Below are 2,590 nucleotides of genomic sequence, written 5' to 3'. Positions count from 1 at the left end.
CCATGCTGTCTACTATTTATTTTGACATGAATTATATGCAATTTATCACACCACAAACTCTCTCATTTCAATCATCATACCAGAATTCTACAGTTAAGGGCTACATCTAATTACTGCCACAGATAAATGTACTAATTCACATATCAAATTGAATAGTCATTTAGAAAGTGGTGCAGAGGCCATAATTTTGAACCACTGTAAGCCAAAACCTTTTTAACTTGACACCTTCCTATGAAGGAAAATAATTATATTCTTGCATATGACAATGGGAACCCAGCAGAGAACAAAACTCCTAAGTGCAAACACTTTAACAAGGATTTAACGTGGTTTTATTATATCATTATAACAGAAACCAATATCAAAATATAATGTACAGTGAGAAAGTACATTGCAAGTAATTTCTTAACCAATTACAATCCAGTCCAGATGCCTACCTAAGCATATATGCATGTCTGAGCCACTTAGCTGAACTATGATGAAACTGCATATTAAAACAGAATATGAAAAGATTTAACACCTGAAATGTATGACACATACATGCTGCCAGAGGTAAAGATATCTATATGAAGACTTGGAACTACAGACAAAAAGACCAAACTTCTAAACCTTGGAACAGGCTTCAAGGCATACAGTATGTGCATAAGAAGAAAAGTATTAAGACTTCTCGCACAAACTGAAGTTAAAAAAGTGCAGAGAATTCTGACATATAGCTATGCAGTCCAATGAATGTCAACTGATGTTTCAGGTGACCATATCACCTACATCTTCAGGGACAGAGAATAAGCCAAGCATGAAGCTTCATGTTGGTTTCTTGCTGCTTGGCTTATTCTTTGACCATGAAGATGGGAAAGATGGGGTGGAATATTCCTCTGAAACGTCAGTGAAGTTTCAAAGGACTACATGGTGTTATACCCCAGAAGATAGAACTCTTCTTCTTATTAATTTGTCATTACTTTCAGCTATTATAACTTTACTCTGGTTATGAAATCATAGGAATATTTCTCCTGGAACTGAAACACACTACATTATTTTATATTATTTGTTAAATCAATAAACATGTGATGTCAGTAGCTATCACATATTTGATTTTATCAGTTTCTTCAGATCCCTCCGCAAGATCTTTCCACTAGGTGTCTTTGGAATGGAATCAATAAATATAACTCCTCCACGAAGCCTCTTGGGTGGTGATACTTGATCTGTAATAGATGGAAGAATATATTATATTTTCAGTACTTAAATGATGACATTTCTTTACTTAGAATGGAAAATAAACTTTTATGTTGCAGTGTCACTTTTGGTCCAATAGCACAGCATGCTGCTTCATTTCTCATCCGACATGGGACAGGGTAACATACTTTTCGCCTTGAATGTGGTTCTAACGGAAAGAATGTAAGTCAAACCTGCTTACTCTACAACCAAGATATAATCCAGTAAAGTGAAGTATACTTGTGGTGCAATTTATAAGTATCAAGCATGACATAATGATTACTTCCTACAATTAGTCGAAATCACGACCAATACAATGTAACTTCTCACTAGTGAGGCACGGAATCTTTAAGTACAATTCTGTGGACCAAAACCATGCTATAATGTTATCAATTGCTGTGAAGTGGTAATGAAGATAGTTCTACATTTCTGCTAATCAAAATAGTTTTTAATTTAAATCATCAGCCTCCCATCCAACAGGTAATATGGACTCTTTCTGCAGGGGTTCAGTGGCTGGGGCCTGAAGGTGATCACTCACCTCAATCTTGTGCTGAATATTGGAGCTAAGTCTTCACCCCCCACACATCATCATGGTGTGGCGCTTAATTAATAAAACAAAGGGACAACTTTACTATACCTTTTCTCACCTTACTGCTCAGATTAAAAAAAAATAACACCTAAAACAGACTTCCAGACTTCTAAACTGGAATGACACCTTCAAATATACTCTGATATAAAGGGAAAAAACATGTGTGTGAGCGTGCATGTGTGCATGCATGCGCGCGCGCGCATGTGTGTGTATGTCTATATATATATATATATATATATATATATTNATATATATAAAAGGATTGCTCTTGATACAGACATGTAATTTTTATCAACATGCTGACACAATTTCTTCAGAAAGGTGTTGCTTAGAAATTCCACACCATGGTTTTTGGTCTCACAGTCCCACAAAATAATTACACACACATCAAACTGCTCCCACAAATCTGAGCTCTGGCTTCATTCTGTTACTTTATTGTTCTTGAGACATGTGATTAACTATTCAGGAAATATCCAATGTTTGGGACTGTGACCACAACATTTATGTTTCCTGATTACGCTCGCTTCAACGAAACCATTTCTTTCTTAATTGTCTTTGTAAAAATGAAAAGTTCACTGTATTCAATTCAGCACCATGCCATGAAGACGCAGAGGGGAAGAGAAGGTATAGTTCCATACAACCTTTACCTTGACACCAGACAGAGGTGAATGACCAGTTACATTAAGAACAGGGAAAAATCCCTGCTACCCTCTGACTGGATGTACCCCATAGGCAGTCTGGATGTGATAGCCAAGAGAGAAATCGCTGTCCCTACCAAGATTATAAATCACAATA

At 36.3% G+C, this 2,590-nt stretch overlaps 1 protein-coding gene across 1 annotated transcript in view; it reads right to left on the bottom strand.

The window, feature by feature from the left end:
* Positions 1-860: 860 nt before the first annotated feature.
* Positions 861-2,590, bottom strand: part of LOC111866688 — a 37,146-nt gene continuing 35,416 nt past the window's right edge. The window contains exon 21 of the mRNA XM_033752376.1: positions 861-1,196. Coding sequence (XP_033608267.1) covers positions 1,075-1,196 — 122 coding nt within the window. The 3' untranslated portion in view covers positions 861-1,074. The remainder of the gene's footprint in view (positions 1,197-2,590) is intronic.

The sequence above is a fragment of the Cryptotermes secundus genome, unplaced genomic scaffold (assembly GCF_002891405.2).
Source record: "Cryptotermes secundus unplaced genomic scaffold, Csec_1.0 scaffold66, whole genome shotgun sequence".
NCBI lineage: Eukaryota > Metazoa > Arthropoda > Insecta > Blattodea > Kalotermitidae > Cryptotermes > Cryptotermes secundus.
This window is presented reverse-complemented; position numbering and strand designations above follow the sequence as displayed.